Source organism: Leucopleurus acutus (assembly GCF_964270905.1).
Source record: "Leucopleurus acutus genome assembly, chromosome: 1".
In the NCBI taxonomy this organism is placed as follows: Eukaryota; Metazoa; Chordata; class Mammalia; order Artiodactyla; family Delphinidae; genus Leucopleurus; species Leucopleurus acutus.
In genome coordinates this window covers 180,302,183-180,320,988 of record NC_139142.1, presented here as the reverse complement: position 1 = coordinate 180,320,988, position 18,806 = coordinate 180,302,183, and the positions used below count along the sequence as shown (strand labels likewise).

Sequence of the window (18,806 nt, the reverse complement as noted above, 5' to 3'; positions counted from 1 at the left end):
ACAAAGGACAGATGCTCTTGTACCCTTAGAAGCTATTTAATAAATATCATTGAGGAACAAAAAGGAAAAACAAAATCAGCCCTGTGGAGCACAACCGCCTTAGGTCAACTGAACGTCATCTAGTTTATTCAACCAAAAATTGAGAGAGAAGGAAAATATTAAAACGGAAACACACACACACAAAAAAAGCAGTTCTTAACACTAGCAGGAAATAAATTTGTACAACCATTCAGTCTGTATAATATGATGAAATAAATCTACAACTTCTCTTACTTTGGTGCTTTGAATTATACATACAAACGACAATTACAGGGACTTGTTCACAAAGCATGGAGGCCTAGGAAAGTCTAACTGAACCCTCCATGGCAATCTGGGAGTGTAACGCGTTGCCCGGAGTGATAGAATTTCCTACGCAGAGGCCCACAGCTTTGAACGAATGATTCGCCTACAACATTTTTCTTTTTTTTTTTTTCCTTTTTTTTTTTTTTTTTCCTTTTAATGCATCAAACTGTGACCAGGAAAAGGAAACAAAACTGGTAGTTTGTCCATTTGGATATCAGAACTAGTTTCTTCTTAATTTCCACACTTTATTTTCTTCCATCATCCTTAAAATGCATGGCGTCCTTCGTGCCTTCCTGACAGAGGCGATAAAGTCTTCTTCTTCCAATGTACAATATTTCTTACAATATAAGTTATATGCAATGTTTAGCGATTTTTTTTTTTTTCACAGCACTAGAGAGACCCTGTTCAATAGGGAATATGAGTCTGAATGGCTTATTCACAAATGGTATCCAGATTCAGGGAGTGAGAACACAGACACCACAGCGGGCTCCTCTGTCCAAGTGGCAAACATCGTGTTGCTTTCTGCCTGCAAAAACATATAGATCCATCGGGTTTCGGTTTCATGATTCTGCTCCTGCGAAAATGCACGTAGAAGGGGCTGGAGGGACTCTCGCCTGGAGATCTCTGAGCATCGAGCAGGGACCCTAACCCATGGCGGTGACCATACTGGAAGGGTGGTGAGGTCCGAAGGAGAGGCTGGAGGGCGGGTGCATCGGCGTGGGCGTGGTCAGCATGTGGCTGGAGTGGCTGAAGGGTGAGATGTGACTGAGGGAAGACATGTGTCTGGAGAGGGCGGCGGGGTTGAACGAGCTGCTCTTGGGGAAGTCCTCCAGCGTGTCGTGCACCTTTTTGCACTTTTTGGATTTGCTAGACATTTTTCGGTTTCTGGTCTGGATGCCTTCCTTCTTCATAGTCAGGGGTCTGTTAATCTAAACAGAGATCAATTTTTTTTTTTTTTTTTTTACTTTATTTGGCTGGCTCTGAAATAGTGCAGACTTTCACACCCCAACCCGGGTTCCTCTGACTGCCCCAGATCGGGGATCTGCTTTCAGGAGGCCCCTTCCTCCCCACCTTCCTGCCTCCTTCCCAGGGACCCAGAGTCCTGCAGGCTAGGCTTCTGCGGCGGGGGTCTGTCAGCCTCTATCAATTTCAGAAACCAAGAGGCCATAGGTAAGGTGTTCCAAGCAGGGCTTATTATTACATTCATCTGCACCAATCATTTGGGGGAAAGTTTGCCTCAGGGAACTTTCTGTCTCCAAGGACCATATTCTAGAGACCCACCCAAGATGGCTGTATTTCTCTGCGAACTAAAATATAATAATAACTTGTCTTCTTCCATTAGAATGACCTTAGACTACTTCATGAGCATGGAGGCAATGGAGGGGTTTTCAAGGGGGGAAATAATATCTTGTCTACTGGTCCAAAATCTGTGTTAGGACTGTGCAAGGCAATCGATCTTAAGTGTCTGTCTCTGCCTTGAGAAGCTAGGACTGCTTCCCTCTTCAAAGTCATGTCTGGTTGTCTCTCTTCTGACGAACTTCTCTAAACAAGAGGTGCTGTAAAATCTTCCCCTGAAATGTGTAAGTTCTGGGGTCATAATTTAATACAAAGTGTCTTTCCGAAACATAAGCTCTTGCCCACGTCACAGCCACGGTGATGATTGAAAGTTGCAATTTCTACCTGGTACTGACTATCCACTTCTTACTAGACAAAAAGTGAAACAACCAATCCACGAGAATTTAATATCCACTTACGGGGTACAAAGCCCTGTGCTAGCCTGAAAGCACTCTCCTAAAAATCAAAGACCAGGCCTGAAGTTGAGTAAAGGGACAGAGGCAAGCGCTAGTCTTCCGTCCCGTCCCCAGGGCAGCAGACCATCGCTCTCTTTCTGATAAGCCTCATGTGTTTTGTTTTGAATACACATTTGTTTCAGGGGGGTGGGGAGAAGAATCAAGAGAGGGGACTTGACAAAGCAAACTGAGATCATTCCCCACGAGGAGTCAGAATCAGATTGACCTCAATAGCGGCCATCTGCCCCGTAGAGCAAACCAACCACACAACTGGCCGTGTTTCTGGGGAAATGGGCAAAGGGACTCAGAGAGGGAAGGTCAGGGTCTCAGTCACTCCTGACTGCTTGGGAAACAAACAACTCCTTCCTCCAGGGTCCTCAAGGATGGAGGAAGAGAAGATTTCATGGCTCTAGGACCTGCCTGTTTGCTCCAAAGGCTAGAAAGGGATAGTTAAGGAAGAAAGAATCTAGCAGCCAAGAAGGCCAGGCTCCGACAACACTACTGGTAGCAGCAAACCCACAGCCTCCTGGGCCTGAGCTGGTCACCCGGAGAGGGGTACAGAACCACTCCGTGGGACGGACACCTGCCTTCCCCCTTGTGCAGGAAGGCCACGTGAGTGACGACAGAGGACCTAAAAGGTCGTTGCCCAAAGAACATCTCAGGGTTCCTTCCTCAAAGTCATAATCAAGATAAAGATGCAGCCTACAGAGGTGATAGGAATCTACTGTCACATCGAATCTCCCCCAAGATACTGCCTAGACACATGGCTCTTTACGCTGATATCTAGATATACAGAGCCAGGTATCTAAATATAATATCTAGTTACACAGATAGACACACAAAGCCAGATAACTAGTCGCAACACTGATACTGAGATAGGTAGTTATCTACACACCTAGATAAGAAAACAGGAACTAACTTAGGTCGTGCATGGTATCTCGATGGGCAGAACAAAACACAACAAGAGGAGAATGTTAATAGATTATTATCTCTTATTGTTAAATACACAACAAATCCGCCTCCTTCTGTGAATTCTTACTAAACCAGAGAAGGCAGAAGAACGGCTCTGGCGGAAGAGCACGCTTCTATCTCCCAGCCACTGGGGCCCAACCAAATTTAGAATAGGGTGGGAGTGAGGAGTGAAGAAGGTTCCTTGACCTGTCTTCGATTTAATGAGAAATGCGTATTCTTCAGAAACAGATATTTTTTTAGATTGGACACAATTGAGAGCCTATCTCACTGCGGCTGAGTAGTCAAAGGAATTTATAGCTGGTTCGTTTCTCATAATTCCTATACTTCTGTGGAAATAGGAAGGAAGTATATATACACACACAATGCATGACTTTGAACAGAACTTTGGTACATTCTAAAATGAGAAGGTGCTTACTCTCCTCTGTTCCCTATTAGTCCCGAGGTTACTGATCTCCCCGCAAGGCCTTTCGCAATTCAGAAATCCATCCTGGCCCTTCTACTTCATCAGCCATGTTCCTTACTTCTCTGAGTCATCATTTCTTCAAGTAAAAGGGAAATCAAAATAATTTCTGCCCTGTCTACATCATGGGACTCTTTGAGCCTCAAATGTAATCAAGTAACAAGAAAGTTCTTTGCAAAACCATACATTACAACCCCCAAATCATGTGATCGGCTGTACCAACCACTGGGTAGCTCATAAACCTGAGGGCCCCGAATCTTCCAGATTTTAATCACAAATCTGCTTCTCTCCACGGCAGTGAGTAAGGAAATTCCCCAAAGTGAAAACGGGCCTGGGGTTTCATTGCTGATAAATCTACACAGACCACAGTCTGAGGATGTGTGGGAGAGAAACGATGGATTGTAGTAAGAGCCCCGTTCCGTCAGCGCCGGGCCCCTCCTCTCAAGAGTGGACGGCATATGGGCAGGGAGGTGAGTGTTACGGGGGTCCCCAGGAATCAAATCAACTCATTCCCAAGAAGCACAAAAGGACTAGTTGCTGGGGTCACCCTGGGAAGTTCTCCTGTGGTTCAAAAACGCCAACCAAAAAAGCTTCCTCCCCAATTCCCAGGTGTTTTTGGGTAAGATGCGTTGACTGTCAGAACGGTTCTGAGCAAAGCCCTCCGCCTTTCCCCATTCGCTCCCAGACATTACCAAAATCAGACTGGTCAAGAGACTTCAGGAGAACCAGACAGAGCCAGAGAGATGATGTGAGAGAGACAGGGAAAGACAGACAGAGACAGACAGACAGAGACAAAATTCTTTCTCTGGGATCAACATAAACTTCTGGCCTCATAAGGGTCATGGCCTGTCAGCCAGAGTTGTTGCAGGGAAAAAAAAAAAAAAATAGCTGAAATTTTTTTTTAAAGGTAAACATATTGCAAAATGGGAGGACCCCCAAATTGAAAGATTAAAAATGACACAGCCAAACCCATGTGACTGACTGACAATTATCATTCTGCTAATGTGATCTAGAAGGAGAAGAGCATTCTTTTCCCTGGTAAGGATAACCTCCGTCGGCTGCTTTGCAAGAGTTCTCCTGGTGAGGACAAACTCAGCAGATGAAATCTCTCATCTCGTATCTTTTATTCAGAGAATCCGTTTAAAATTCACCAAGGCTCTTTACCCCTCAGTAACTGAATCGCCCTGAACTCCTGTGCGGTGCATTACAATCCTATTTACCTTTCTCTTTTCACTGGCTCATTCTCTCTTGTTTTTTTTTTTTTTTTTTTTGCAAAACGTTTAAAAACTCAAGGAAACATCAAAATATGACTGGTGACTTTGGTTTTTCCAAGAGAAAGATTTTTCTCCCCTTAAAAACCCAGACCAGGCCCACCATGCATACTGTTTCCAATACAAACTAAGGGGCTGGGTCATCTGCTTCAGAGTCTTCAATCTCAGCAAGGCTACGCTGTGCCGAGTCCCTTCCTACACTGGGTCCTATTGCAGTGCCTTTTCTGAGCCTTGTCATTGGGCGATTCAAATGGATAACCAACAAGGACCTACTGTAGAGCACAGGGAACTCTACTCAGTATTCTGTAATAACCTAGATGGATAAAGAATCTGAAAAAGAATAGATATAGTATAGGTATAACTGAACCACTTTTGCTGTACACCTGAAACTAACACAACATTGTAAATCAACTATACTCCAGTAAAATTCTTTTTTAAAAAACTCAGAAAGGGGACCAGGGAAGGGGGATGCTGTGCACCGGGCATCATCCGAAGGGGGCCGTTCCGGGAGGAGGGGCGGGTCCCCGGGACACTTACATTGTGCAGCTTGTAGTACAGCCCGCAGGCATTGCAGACAGGGTCTCCATTGGCATTTCTTCTCCAGAGAGTCGTGGTTGTGGTTTGACAGTTTGCACAGGACGTACCTGCCCTTCTTGCTGCTGACTGGGGAGCGGGAAGAGAGGGGAGGATAAAAATCAAAACAAGTGTTAAATGGGTTTGCAGAGCTACGGAGACCAACTCAAAAAAAATTATCACTGAAATCAAAACTAGCAAGTGGCCCACATGAAAGTAATAAAGATCCCCAAAACCTGCATCTAGAAGAAGCATGAAGCCAATCCACTGGCATAGGAGCAGGTCAGACCATAGTCCGGTGGTCAGCACACAGCCTGCTGTCCCCTGGGGAAGGATTCGGGAGGATGAGAAAGCCGACATCACCTCACCGACACAACGAGCCCCCCTCCCTCCCCCCAAAGTTTTCCAGATGTTTCATTTTTATGGGTAGCAATTTTGAATTAACCAGACTCGTTTGGGTACCAGGCTCTCAGTGGCTTCCTCTGCCAGGCCTACAGGCGGTCTTTTTCAAGAGCAACTGCCCAGAAAAGCAGTTCTCAACAAGGATACTGGTCATCACAATAGACCAAAAGCCAAGGAAGAACAAACCCAAGCATCAAAAGCGCTTTCTAGATCCCAAATAAAGAAACGCTGGAGGATAAGGAGGGCAGGGTGCTGACAGAATGAGAGAACGTCTGCGCATGTGCGGCTGGCGCCCACGGGATGGGCCACGGAGAACGCACCAGGCCAGACATCCTAACTGAACAAGACCTCGGCCAATTTGCAGGCATCCCAACCGTGCACGGCCCACGCTTTCAGATTTGGTCACTCGTGCTGACAGCCATCTTCATTCTCTTTAGGTGGCTTTCAGTTAGTGAGACAAACTGAGAGGAGCAAGGAATTTTGCAATCCACCAGGAACACTGGCCCCACTCCTAACTTCATTTCATTTCACCCTCTTGAAAGTAGGTGCTTCCTATCTGCTGTTCACAGAGCAAAATGGTTACAGGTCAGATGTCAGCCCCAAGCTGAATTTTCATTATTTGATTGTGTCACTGCCCTCATTTCCTTTAAAAGGGAGATTTTTCTTTCACTTTTCGACGCACTTAAATGTAGAAGGGGACTATTTCCTATGTCCATACGTTAAAAAAGAAAACTTAAGCTCAAAAACTTTTGAAAGGAAATGAGGTTGGGTCACTTGTAACCATATATCTCTCATCTCCTCACACCCCCTTGCAACATAAAAAGGAAATTTCAACTGCAAAATTATTTCGGTCCCTGGGACTCAAAAATATTATCAAAGGCAAGAGAAGGAGTAAGAATTCAGCTGGTGGGCTTCCCTGGTGGCACAGTGGTTGAGAGTCCGCCTGCCGATGCAGGGGACACGGGTTCGTGCCCCGGTCTGGGAAGATGCCACATGCCGCGGAGCGGCTGGGCCCGTGAGCCATGGCCGCTGAGCCTGCGCGTCCGGAGCCTGTGCTCCACAACGGGAGAGGCCATAACCGTGAGAGGCCCGCATGCCGCAAAAAAAAAAAAAGAAAGAATTCATCTGGTCTTTATCTGTGATCAAGAAAATTCTGGCATGGTTATGAAAGCACAGAACGAAAGGACAGGGATCAGGGTGTGCTTTTCCCTCAGTATTTTATCCAGCAAGAAGTTGGGCCAAACACGCGAAGAGGTCAGATATTGAAAACCCAGTGGCAATTCTGAATGAACCAAGCTGATTCCTTTCCTTTCAAAGCTACTCAATTGTTCCACAGAGATGCTGCCCCTTCCCAGAGGTTTAAATAGCAGAGCTGTGGCTTTTTTCGTTTGTTTGTTTGTTTTTAGTAATTCTTAGTTTCTGCGTCCTGAGGAACTAGAAAGGAAAAACAGCTCTTCTCCCTCATAACTGAGAAGGTTCTACTTTTGAGTTGTCCATTTGGAAAATACTTCACCGCAGTCCAAGGGTGCTGTCTCTTATCCCACATGCCTCTGGTCCACCTGCCTTTATGAAACATGATAATTTAAGACTTAACCATTGCTCTTGTGTACTCTTGGGAGGAAAACGATATATGAAATTGGTGCTTAAGGATTTTGACAACTACATTATCATGTGATTATTATTATAGTCCTGGACTGGTCTTCCCCCTTTAAAAGAAATACCTGGATATAATAGACTAATATCTACGCAAGTGCCGGATTTCCCGGCCCAACAACTGAGAAGGGATGGTGCAAGTGCTCAATGCCAACCGATAAAATAAGAGTTCCAAATAACCACGCTCATGGTGCAGCCCTTTGCAGTGTATTGAAGGTAACATGAATCCAAACAGGCTTAGACTTTATGAGGATTTATACAGAACCTCTAAAAGTCACACTGTTCGGGTCACTAGCAGAAGACAAAGTACATTAATAAAGCAAGCCAGTTGTGAGACTTATGAAAATCTTGCAACACTAGGAAAACAATTCTATGGGTCTTCCCTTCTATTTCCTGCACGAGTTCATTCAGCGTTAGATATGCATCTATGGAAGAGCTGACTACACAGAGGGGGCAGGCGGGGTGGTCTTCAGCAAGTCTGCAAGTGTGCAAAAGCAGCAAACTGGAGAGACAGAGCAGGGAAGGAGGAACAGGAAATATAGGAAAGAACAAAAAGAAAGTTCTAGATATTCAGAAGTCAAATACATCTAAGGGCTAAAGATATACGTATATATATCCTGAATGGGCCCCGAGTATCTCTCTGGAGCATGTGAATTCTATGGAACTAAAAATAAAAAAACACCCAGAAGAGATGAGTAAGAAAGAGAAGGCAGCTTCACATGTGACGGCGAAGAAACTCTAGAATTAAAAGTAATTATTACTCAGAATTCTAGAGATTTCTTATGAAAGGTGAATGAAGACAAAATTATGTAGAATGCAAGTCCAGCCCTCCTGTACAATCTACCCAGACAGAAGAAACCCCAAGAAAATGTCAAATGTACTCTTGCTTATCTACCAGACAACTACGGGGTCTGACACTTTACTGCTCTCTTTTTCCTTCTTTACTTTTACATTAAAAAAAAAAAAGTCCAATTATAATGGTACCATGACTTATTTTAACAAGAAGTTTTTTGTTGTTAGTTTTCTTTCTTTTGTTTTCCTTTCCTTTTCTTTTTTTCTCTCTTTTTTTTTTTTTTCCTAAGGCCAGGTTTTGAGTGATTCAGAACATTCTTTTGTGGTGCAATCATATTCATTCTGTGCTAACATCTCCAGCCATTTTTTTTTTTTTTCAAACACGTCTTGTTCTGATACGTTCAAACATCTTGATGTTTAAGTTGGGGAAGCTGAGTTGTTGTTTATGAGTTATCTCCAGAGCTCAGATATCCGGCAGCTTTTTCCTAGGAAGTTAGCTTTGCACATGAGAGAAAGGAAAAAAAAAAAGTACCAAAGAGCATGGGGACAAGTCGGGGGAAGGTTGAGAGAGCTGGAGAAAGGGGCAAAGATCAGAAAGAATAAGGCCTAGAGACCTAGGATTGCCAAAAATTAAAGTCACGTGGGCGCTGCCATCCCTAGACAGATTTTCCTTCTTCTGAGGAGGATGTGAAAGGTGTTGATTTGCACTAACATCGGATGGAGAAGACAAATAATTCTTTAAAAAGAATGCAGAGGATTGGGGAAGGGTCCACCTTAGAATCTGAGGGATGCGGCTTCATCCATTAATTTGCATGGGGAAATTCCCCTCCTCCCCTCTCTACTTGGTGAATCACCACAAAAAGCATTTTGATCTCTTGACTGTGGTTACAGTTATCATTTGCCAAGCCTGCTTTTATTTGTCTGTTACATACACTTGCTATTCAATCTGGCCTGAGATTCCAAAGACAAGTTTGCAAATGAACCTCTCAGGCTAGTTTTCCTTATAAATGCTTGCCAGGGCCAGGTTTTCTCAAGTATTCCTAGGGGTCAAGAGGTTTAAGAAGGGGACAAAGAGGGGGGAGAGAGGAAACTATCACCCGACCGGCAGGAGTTCAAAGGGAAAATAAGACCAGACACTAGGGGAGACCAAGAAGCAGGACAGGAATCGCACAGTTCTCCCCGCAGGAATTACCTGTGGCAATTCCTCAATTCTTCGGACCAAGGAAGAAGAAAAAACTCCACTGAGCCCAATGGCCGCTGTTTGTGAAATTCAGTTAATTCGCCCTGGCCCATGAGATCTCATCCGTGGCACTAAGGCAACCCTGAGACTGTAATTACTTCCTAGGAGCCCACTTGTATGACTTCAGAAACAAGTTCTGGGTGGCACCTGGGACACTCCATCCCCGTACTGAATTCCTCTGTGAAACGGTGACTATCAATGCATCTTAAATCAGTCACCCTGGTCCTGTGAAAGCAATCATTCTATCAGTGAAGACATTTAAGATTTGATAACCCAGAAGTGAGCATCCTTAAAAATGTGATAAGTGACTTAAGAACCATGGAGGGGGAGAAAGGCGGGGGCGGGGGGCCCTTTCTGTATATGTAATTTGCAAAAAAGAAAACAAAGAAGAAAAAAGAAAACTATCCCAAGCGAGCTGATTTTGAGCCGTCCTGCCAATTTCCAGCAGAAGCCCTTCTTCCTGAAGAGAGGAACTTAAAGACACAAAACGGAGAGTGTCGGGCCAGTGCTTCCCTAGGACAACTCACCAGCCTTCGCTTGGGTTTGATGAGGGGCCGGTTCTGTCCGTTCATCTTGTGGTAGAGCCCACAGGCGTTGCACAGGTAATGCCCTGTTCCATCTCGACGCCACAGCGGGGTGGACGTTGCCCCACAGTTCACACACTCCCTGCCTTCTGAAAACAAGATCACACATAAGTCACTTATGGAAGGAAGACACACAGAAAAGCTGTCAGCAGAATTAGGCAATGAAAGTTCAATGGAGAACTTCTTCTCTCTTTTTTCCTCTTTTGGGGAACTTGCCCAGCTCCCTTGAAGGTGGCTCCTGAGTTGGAACGAGTTACTGTGTGACACTTTCATGGCCTAACCATTCCCCGTGGACACACACACACACAGCTCCCAGCCCAAGAAACAGCACAGGAATCAGTAGCAGCAGAACCTCGTCCTGGGCCTGCCTGACTTGACGGGGAAGGTCAGGCAGAGCCAAGGAGGAAGGCGAATTTCAACTTGAAACAGTTCCCTGAGAAAACCCTGAGCCCCGGTCGATGGCGAAAGCACAACATTCCATTCGCTTCCCTCGGACGAAAACAAAGATGATCCATTATCGTCACCAGCTCTGTCTATGCGGATTGATTAAATAATGAAGATTAGGATGGGGCCAAAGGAGAGATTCATCGATAGCGAGATGGAGAAACAGATAATCAACAGATGAACAGATGGATCAATCGGCTGATTGATTTTAGCACCGAGGGCCTTAGATTTTCCTTCCAATAAAACTGTAAAATGTCCCCGGCTGGCAAGGAATAGATGAAGACCCAGCAGGGTCCACTCATTCATTCCCCCATCATCTTTTTTACTCTCTAGAAAAAACCCAAGGTTTTCTGTGGTTTTCCAGCCACTGAGACCCCAGTCTGAAGGTTGGAGGGAAACGCAGAGCAGTCTTGAAGGCAAGGAAGCTGGAGATGGGGAGGGAGGGAAACAGAACGAGGGGAAGCGTAGGGAGGGGCAGAGTCAGGAGAAGAGGCCAGTTTATGGGGGGAGGGCAGGGGGGAGGCCCTTGGGTTGTGGCTCATTAACCAAGACTTGCCTGCCGTCGCTCTTTTTCCAAAAAAAAACAAACAAACAAAATCAACAGAAAACCGGCCAGGCCGGGTTGAAACAGCACTCACTCCCGGGGCTGGAGAGTGACGGGGACCCACCTCGAGAGGAAAAGCCCCGGGAGAGAATCCCTCCACATACCATTTTAGGAGGAGGGGAGTTTGCTCACAGAGTTCTTCTCAACTTCCCCGAGAGGAAGAAGGACAGGACGGTTTCTGGGAGAACCTGCCCCGCTCCTGGGGGGCCTCGTTCTCCTGGAGAGGACGCACCAGCCTCACTGCCAACCGAGAGGGACCCAGGAGGAGCCCCTAACCCTGCAGGGCCAGTGGCTTCAGCAGAGCTGGTGCCCCCCAGAAGAGGAGTCAGGAAAGGGTCTTTAGGGTGCTGGGAAGGGGCTTGGGGATGGTAGGGGAGAAAGATGAGCCCCTACCAGTTGTTTTAAGAGATTAACCAAGCTACCAGGAAGACGGGGTGGAGGAAGGGAACCCGCAGGCAGGACGCTTGGGAATCTTGCCTCCCCACGAGGAGGGCAAGGCCAGCCCAGGGCCCGGGGACCTGCTCAGATCTAGGAAACCCCCAGACCAAGTATGAGGGTGGCAAGGAATTTACACCCCTGAGCCTGGGCTTTTCTCCAGGGACAGGCTCTCAAAAAAAAACAAAAAATGTTAAGGAGTTGAGAGATCTCAATTTCTTGCTCCAAATTCCAAAAGTTCTTAACCCGGGGTCTACAGAGAGCCTTCCAAGCACCCCTGAGATTGTCCACAGAAACGTGGCCCTCATGGGCCAGGAGCATTTGCTATGCATCCAGCAGCTCTGAGTAGGCTCTGGGCTGAATCACATCCAGGTTCCTCTGCTTTGGGGTCACAAGCCTTCGGGACGTGGCTGCTGAAGGTGGGAGAGGCACGGGGGGGAGGAGACGGCGAGTGGGTGAGGAGGTGTGGCCGCAGGCATAGCCAGGGCCCCCGCAGTGCTCGTGCCCCCGGTGGGCGCTGTGTCAGCCTCTTCTGGGGACACTGGCCAGGCCCGGCACGCTCCCCATCCTGTGCAGACAGGGGCCTCGGGCTCCCAGCCGTTTTGTCCCTGACCTCTGGGGGGTTTCTCGGGCTCCAAGTCCCCTGCATCCCCAGCAGCTCGGGCTGGACTGCCCCGCTCCTGGGCACCTGGGCCAGGGGATCTCCCTGCCTGACACGATTAGTCTGATTTCCTTTCCTTTGTCTGCCAGTGGGGAGAATAACAGCTTCCTTTTCCGAGGGACCTTGAAAGCCAGCAACAGTTGCTTCTCCAGCAATTGCACATTAGAGCAATTTTCTGTCTTGATTCACTCGGCAAGTTTGTGATTGCCTTGCGTGGCTTTTTCTTATTTTATTTTATTTTTTTTCTCTCCTTGTTGCCTCTCATCTGTGACTTCAGCAAACAAGCAGTTTTCCTAACGGAGGCCCTGACTGTCTCCTGCTTTCTTTCTCCTCGCTCACCGCCTGCTGTGAGCTGCTCAGACAGACACCTCGCTCTTAGGTGACAACCACAGCGCCGGGAGGCCTCCTCACGCTCAACAGCCATTTTCAAACACCCCTTGGCCTCCGACTGAAATCCTGAAACTGAGGCTGGACTGAAGGAGTAGGGAGGCTGCAGAGAAAAAGGGGGAGCTGGATGCCCACGGTGGAGGGGGTGGGAGCTAAGAAATGGTCCCCCCCACACACACACACAAAAGGCTTGGTGTCTTGTTTGCAAAGACACATCTCAGCCCGGACAGCCCGGGCGTTAAAAAAGCAATAGGTGCTCTAAACCACAACTCAACCGTTTCTCCAAAATGCGACAACCCTCCCTTCTCTGGGCTCCTCCTTCAGACGATAGCAAAGAAGAGGTTAAAGAAAAAAAAAAAAAAACAGAAAAGCAACCACTAAAACCAAGAGAATCCCCTTCTCAGGAATTCCCACTCCTTCCACCCTCTTCACGGAGCCTCGAAACCTGCCCTGCGCGCTCCACGTTCCCGAAAGTCCCAGCTCCCTCGCCGCCCGATTGTGTTGCTCTGGGTTTTTCTGACTGTGAGAAAGGAATAAGGAGGAGGAAGTCAAAAGCCAAATTTAAACCGGCTCCTCTCCTCTCCAAAAAAAATAAAAGAAAATAGGTATACAGGTACCCCTGGTTCTGGTTTAGGGAAACCACAGCCCTCGCCCTCGCCCCTCCCCCCTCCCCAAATGTCCCGGTCTCCAGGGAAGACACAGAAAAGCCAGGCAAACCCGAAGGCAGAAGGTGTGCCCGATGGAGGGGGAGAGATCACATGCGGAAATGAGGGCAGAGGACGAGAGGCATTTGGAAAAGTCACTCTGTCCCCTCCCTACACAAACCACCACCCCAGCCTCAGACACCACGATCTGGCCCCCAACTTCTTAGCCCTACCAGAAAAGAGAACTTTCCCCCAAAAAATCCCACCCCGACTTCAAAATGGACAGGTTGTTCTCTTACTGCCATCAGCCTCAGAGCCTTGATCGAGCCCCCTCCGCCCCGCCCCCGCTTTTGTGAGCAGATCTGTACCCCGCTTCCCGGGGACCCTCCACTCGCCAAGGCAGCCAGGCCACTTTCCTGCCCTGTGCTCCCTTCCTCTTGCTTTCTCTTCAGCTCCACCAGCGAGCCTACCTCCCTCTCCCTCTGCCGACTTTCATGTACTGAACACGCAGGTCTGAGTTTTCTGTCAGCCTAACCGCATCCGGGCTCTATTAAAGTTCCTGGCTAGGGATAAACAATGCAACTGTCGCGTGCAGCAGTCTGAAAATAATTGGATTAGCTAAAACATATCAACTAAATAGAGACAGTCCTGCCCAGGCAGTCGGAGTGAATGTCACCCTGGAAAAAAACCCTGCAAACTGATCTCATGGTCACTGGGCACCCAGAGCCCTCCCTCGGAAGTTTTCTAAACCCCGGTTTTGCAGGCTCTGTTTCAAGACTGGTTGTCTCATCCAGCAAAGACAAGTGATTTCCACCACTTCTGTGTATACAGAGTCTCTACAGAGAGAGAGCAGAGGGTACCCAGTTGGGACAGACCAGGACAGAGACTGTCCACCCTGAAATGGACACCCCCAAGGAGACATGCCTATCTTCCCCAAACCATCTCAAAAAAATACAGTGAAATCTCATCTCAGAGACTCCCCGACTCTGTTTCAGCTGCTTCGACATTGGTGGTGGATTATTTTATTTTTAAAGCAGAAATACTTTGTGCGGGCTTTCCTGTTTCTTTTCATGCCAGTCTCTACACCAAGAGAATAAAAATGCGGCTCGCTTTTAGCTGGGGTGTGCTTTTCTGAGAGAAGATGGGCAGAGGAAGCAGAGACACACCTGGGGAATCTTTTTCCATCCTTCCTAACCCCTCTGGCTTCAGATCAGTCGGGGAGTAGCTCGTAAGACGCCTTCCTTCCCTGCCTGAGCTCCCAGCACTGGAAGATACTGCAGTTAACTAGCCCTTCTGACTTCCACTGAACTGCCTCCCCAGGGCAGAGCCCACCTCTCTACCCAGAAGTCAGGATGGGAGACTCCTTTTCCACGCAGAGAATGTGTGTCCTGTCTTTGCCACGGTCCCGCCCCCGGCGAAAAATATACACACGCTTTATTTATACATGTCTGCGTAAAGGGCTGTCCTCTGGTGACTGTATGACCCCCTCTGAGCTGAGCGGAGGAGAACGGTCAGGATGTAGAGGCCAGGGGGGTCAGAGGAGGGACCTGTGTTTGTTTGGGTTTCAGGAGGTTTCGTTTTTAGCACTAAACACTAGAGATGTATTCCCTCCCCTTCCATCTGCGCTTGGAAACTGACTAAAGGTTGCTGCCAGCACCCGGAAGTTCCCTGGCAGGACAGGCAGGAGACGGGGGTTTGGTTTTGTCTGTCTTTTTCCTTCCCCAGCTCTTGCGGGCGGCTTTTAAATCAGATCTCACTTGCCCTCTGCTCTGAAGACAGGAATGAGAGAGGACACACCTCATTCTTTCCCCACTGGAAGAATGGGAAGATATTAAATCTTTGAAGGGTCTGAACGGCCACCCAGCCCCCGGGAGGGGCTGGAGAGCACGCTCTAGTCCCTGTCCCGGATTTTGGAGCAGGGAGGGGGGCGAGGGGAAAGGTCTCGAGGGGAGAGAACGTTCCTACCTGTGCTGGATCTGGCCTTGGGCCTCGACTTGCATCCGAAGCCGGTGGGGGAGCCCCCGAGCAGGCTGCTGGGCGGGAAGAGTCCGGAGCTGTACTCGGGAACGTAGGGCGGGTAGGTGGTGATGGGGTGGTGGGCTGAGGCCGCCGCCCCTCCCAGGGTGGTCATGCTGCTGCGGGGATGCGCCGACTCGAGCTTCATGCTGTCGGGCAGAGGCACCTGGTACTTGATGCACTCCTTCTCGTCCTGGCGGCCCGAGCCGGCTGAGCCCGGGGTGGACAGGGACGGGTCCGGGGAGACGTCCTTCGGCGGGGTGGGTGGAAAGGTGAAGAGGTGCGGGCTGGAGTGGCCCGCCGACAGGGACGAGGACGAGGCTGGGGGGTAGACCGACAGGGGCCCCGGGGAGCCGTGGTGGATGGACGTCTTGGAGAAGGGGCTGAGGTTCCAGGGCGAAGCGGTGTGGTGGCTGCCCAGCGCCTTGCCGCCGTCCAGCCAGGGCAGGGATCCGTGCAGCAGAGGCGGCCGGCACACCTGGCTCCCTGCATGGGTAAAGGCGAAGGCCCGCGAGAGAGACAGGCGAGTGAGAGTAGCCCCCAGAGGCCTTCAGGCACCTGGGCATCCTCCCCCTCCACCCCAGGCTCCCTGGCAAGACAATTCCCACACAGACCGGACCTCACACTCCCTGATCTTGGGGGCCCCAGCAGTACCTGGGCCAACACACCCCCTTCACCCCTATCTCCCCACCAATGTCCCATCAAATCCGGGGAATCAAGGGCCTGTGTCTGACGCCCAAGGGGTGCTGCCATGGAGCGAGAAGGGCCCTGGCTTCCTTGGCCTCTCCAGATACACTTTCTGAATCACAGCCCTGAGGTCCCTCTCTGGAACCTGACTTGATTTATTGGTTTCCTTCAATGGCCCAGCGGCCCCCAGCCCAGACCTAATGCCAGGCAGCCTGATAAGAGGGTGGGCTGGGAAGGATGAGGCCTGAAGGGGTGAGCCACACAACCGCTCGCTCAAAGCCAGGAGAACACACGGACCCTAAGAGAGGCCCAGCTGCAGAGCCAGCTCCCCAGGCCCAGAGCAGGGAGAGGGCCTGAAAGAGAGGAGAGGGAGCATTTTAGGGTTACTTGCACGTAACCCCACTTCACTGCTTGCTTGGAATTGGCCCGGCCTGGAATGGGATTTGCAGGGAAGTGAACCGCTCAGGCTGTCGGAGAAAGTTTCCAAGCCTGGACTCTGGGATGGTACTTCTATCTGCCGTTCTCACCCTCCCAGATCCTACTGGAAAAAAATAAAACGGGCCCATATGCCCCCAGAGTTGTGACTCCACCAGTGCAATATGTGAATTTTCACCTGAGCCCCTGAGACACAAAAAATTCCAGTTTCTGTGTCTATTTCACTCACACACACAGTAAACAGAGCTGTCGTTTGAAATGCAGAGTTTTAAGGCAGCTGTAACTCAGACCAGAAGAGGCTCTGAGAGGGGTAAGTTTAAACGGCAAGTACAAATCCACACACTTATTGATCTTTTAATCCAGTACCTGTCTCAGCGTTTGACATTCTATTTAACCATTAAGAACAATACCGAAACTAAAATCTTAAGAGAAAGGAAGGGGAGGGGAGTCGAGGGGGAAGGAGAGCTCTCCGCACACCAAGGGTCAAGCTTCACATTGTGCAGGAAGTAGTATAGTAAATAATATTAAGACTGCATCTACCGCATTTCCACTTCACTGCTGATCTGCACAGGACAAGAGCAAAGAGCGCCCCATCCGCAGAAACAATTGTTTGAAACCTGGTGACAGCAGGGAGGAGAACGCCTGCTGCCCTAGGGGCTCTGTCATCGGCCCCAGCCCCGGGATCTAAGTCGGGGAACCAAGGCAGACCTCAACTGAGATGGCCTCACAGCCCCTCTGTCTGAAATGTTACCATTTCTTCTTTGGGAACATGTTTACAGATGCAAAGCCTTAAAAAGCCTTTTCCCACCAACTACATAGGGCTGGGTTTCTCTCTACCATTTCAGAACTCTCCTGAATTCCTCAAGGTGAAAGAGAAAGAAAAATAGAAAAGAAAGGAAGAAAAGAAAAGGCAACTGGAATCGCTCCTCCATAAAAGGAAACCCTGATGGATCCCAAATCTTCTTTGGGAGCCTATATGGGTCTGTTGTAGGGCCGAAGGAGACAGCAAGGCAAGAGTTGCGGGGAGCCGGCAATGAGGCAACCAAAAAGTGTAGACGGAGGAAAATTCCGTGCAGCCGGGAATCTAGGAAACCCCAAATGTCTCAAACTTAAGACGGGAGTCTTTCCACCAAAACCCGGTCAAAGCACCAGACTTCCCTTCCTCAGAGCCTAGAGGTAGGAGATGTGTCTAAAAACCAAATGCACTAGCTTTGGGGAAAGGCCGAAACACAGCGGTGGGAATAAATACGTTTCTCTGGCCTTTCTGGAAATGTGCCGGAGAAACATACCGAGGCACGCCGGCAGAAGCCCCAGAGAGAGAACCAGGGGATAACCGGGGGAGCGAAGCCCCTAGAAAGAACCCAGCCCCAGCCAGGTTTAGCCGGCACCGGATGCCCGGTCGGGGGAGCGGTGGCTGGTGGAGGCAGAGGCTCGGCTCCCCGCGCCCGGGATCTCCGAGGCCCCCGAACCAGCGGCCGCGCGGGGAGAGAGGGCTGCAGCGCGGCGCCCGCCAGGTGAGCGCCAGGCCCAGGGGACCGCAGTCGCGCAGAGGCGCCTGCTGCGACTGTTTTGAAAAACAGACTCTCGCGACGATCGAGACGCCTTCCTTGCCCATTTCCGGGCCCCAGTTTTTGTTGTTGTTGTTGTTGTTGTTTTAATGAAGCAGCAACGGCACTTGGGGGCTTTGGCCGGGTATCCCCACCCCCTGGTCCCTCCCTGCCTCTCCGACCCGAGAGAGCCGGGACAGCTGGGCGGAGGTCCCCGCACCCGGGGCGGACTCACCGTGGTGGGTCGGAGGGTACCTCTGCACGGTGGCCCTCACCGAGTTTCCGTAGTAGGACGGGACGTGGTTGCCTTGACCGTCGATGTTAAAAAGTACATCCACCTCCTCCGGCAGGGGGTACTGCGCCGGGTCCATGTAGGAGTGGCCGAGGCCTGGGTGGTGCGTGTCCGGATGCTGCCCGTTGAGGACCGCGGGGTGGTGGTGGCTCACCCAGCGCGGCTGGTCCGCCGTCACCTCCATGGCCCCGGCTGCGCTCTCGCCCTCTCGCCGGGCCCGGAACCCGCGCGCTGAGAGGGAGGGCGCTCGGGCTGGGAGGTCGGGGGCTACGAGGCTCTGCAGGTGCTCCTGCCGTCGGAGGGGCGGGGGTCGTTTAAAGATTTGTTTTCAGTTGGGAAATGGGAAAGCTAGGAAGGAAAGGTGAGCAAATCAGATTTTTGTTTTTAAATCTTTGCGGGGTAGTTTAGCGAAAAGAAGAGAAAGAAAAAAGAAATTCCAAAAATTAGATATGGGAGTATAAAGGGGGACCAAATTGTAAAAGGGGGGTGAAGACTGGCTGGAATTCTGCAAGTGAGGCTCCTCTGCACCGGGGGCTACTCGGCAGCTCCAAGACTGAGTCTCTCTCGGGTCACCT

General features: G+C 49.6%; 1 protein-coding gene across 4 annotated transcripts; it reads right to left on the bottom strand.

Annotated features, from left to right (window-relative positions):
- Positions 1-315: 315 nt before the first annotated feature.
- Positions 316-18,415, bottom strand: GATA3 (GATA binding protein 3; the record flags this gene model as incomplete). 4 transcript variants are annotated; one of them, XM_082834887.1, is made up of 5 exons in its annotated part: positions 316-1,271; positions 5,373-5,498; positions 10,023-10,168; positions 15,220-15,756; positions 18,175-18,415. In XM_082834887.1, the coding sequence occupies 5 exons, from the start codon at positions 18,413-18,415 to the stop codon at positions 987-989; spliced, it is 1,335 nt and encodes a 444-aa protein (XP_082691013.1). In that variant the 3' UTR covers positions 316-986. The 4 variants fall into 4 exon arrangements, with proteins under 4 accessions (XP_082691013.1, XP_082691014.1, XP_082691015.1 ...); XM_082834888.1 differs by having other exon boundaries at positions 10,023-10,165; XM_082834889.1 differs by having other exon boundaries at positions 1,086-1,263.
- Positions 18,416-18,806: the final 391 nt, after the last annotated feature.